General features: G+C 62.7%; 1 protein-coding gene across 1 annotated transcript in view; it reads left to right on the forward strand.

Annotated features, from left to right (window-relative positions):
- Positions 1-454: 454 nt before the first annotated feature.
- Positions 455-1109, forward strand: part of LOC103778125 (very long-chain acyl-CoA synthetase-like) — a gene marked incomplete at its 5' end in the record, with an annotated part of 4550 nt that continues 3895 nt past the window's right edge. Inside the window, 2 exons of the mRNA XM_008945696.1 lie at positions 455-664; positions 1028-1103. Of these exons, the coding sequence (XP_008943944.1) occupies positions 455-664; positions 1028-1103 (286 nt within the window). The remainder of the gene's footprint in view (positions 665-1027; positions 1104-1109) is intronic.

Below are 1109 nucleotides of genomic sequence, written 5' to 3' on the forward strand. Positions count from 1 at the left end.
CCTGGGGGGGGGTAGGTGGGTCACAATTCCCCTTGGAGTGCTGGGGGCACCCATCAGCTCGAGGCACCCACAGGGTGCTGGTTGGGGAGAACTGGGTGCTTTGGGTGCCCAGCTCAGAGCCTTGGGGCACCCACACAAGGTGCCACCCAACCGATGTCCCTGTCTGGGGGGTGACTGGTGCTTGCCCGGGGACCTTTGGGTGCCCGTTTGGGGTGTCTGGAGTCCTATCTGATCAAGGAGAGCCCGTCTTGGACCTTTGAGGCACTCACCCAGGACGTCTTGGGTGCCTGGCTGATGGAGGTGCCCCCCTGAGGGAACACTGTGTGCCCATCTGAGGTCTTCATGGTCCCCATCCATGATGCCTTGGGTGCCCGTCCTCGACCCTTTGGGTTGACCCTTTTGGCTGCTCATCTTTGTGGTGACCCACCAGGGCCGTGCTCCCCTCTCCCCGCAGAGCTCCAGACCACGGTGGAGGAGGTGCTGCCGCTCCTGCAACGCGATGGCGTCCGTGTCTTCTACCTGAGCTCCACGTCACCCACGCCAGGCATCGAGGCCTTGATGCCCACCATTGAGGAGGCCTCTGATGAGCCCCTGCCCGCCCACCATCGTGCCGGCATCACCGCCGACTCTAAAGCCATCTACATCTACACCTCTGGAACCACGGGTGAGGTTCTGGCAACAGACGCCCCAGAGGCTCCGTGGAGAAGAGCCACTGGGAGGGTTTGGCTGTGATGGGTGAGGAGCCCGAGAAGGTTGTCCCACCACGGGTTGTGTGCCATGGGAGGTTAGAGGGGTCTTGTGGAGGCCCTTCTCCAACCCTATCGTGGGACCACCTGGGCCAGGTTCCTCCTAGTTCTGTCCATGAATGGGGTCCTCTCAGTGAGGTCTGGAGACCTCCAGAGATAGAGGCACCACCCTGAGGAGAGGGTTTTGCCCTCCCATCCCACCCCACGTCCCCAGGACCTCCGATCCCAGGCAGGACTCTCCAAGGAGGATATTTCCCACCCTCTGCTCCCATCCCCTCCAGGGCTGCCCAAGGCAGCAGTGATCACAGAGCTGAAGCTGATGCTGGTGGCCAACCTGGGTCGACTCTGTGGCCTGCGGCCCGA

The sequence above is a fragment of the Merops nubicus genome, unplaced genomic scaffold (genome assembly GCF_000691845.1).
Source record: "Merops nubicus isolate BGI_N331 unplaced genomic scaffold, ASM69184v1 scaffold25178, whole genome shotgun sequence".
Lineage (NCBI taxonomy): Eukaryota > Metazoa > Chordata > Aves > Coraciiformes > Meropidae > Merops > Merops nubicus.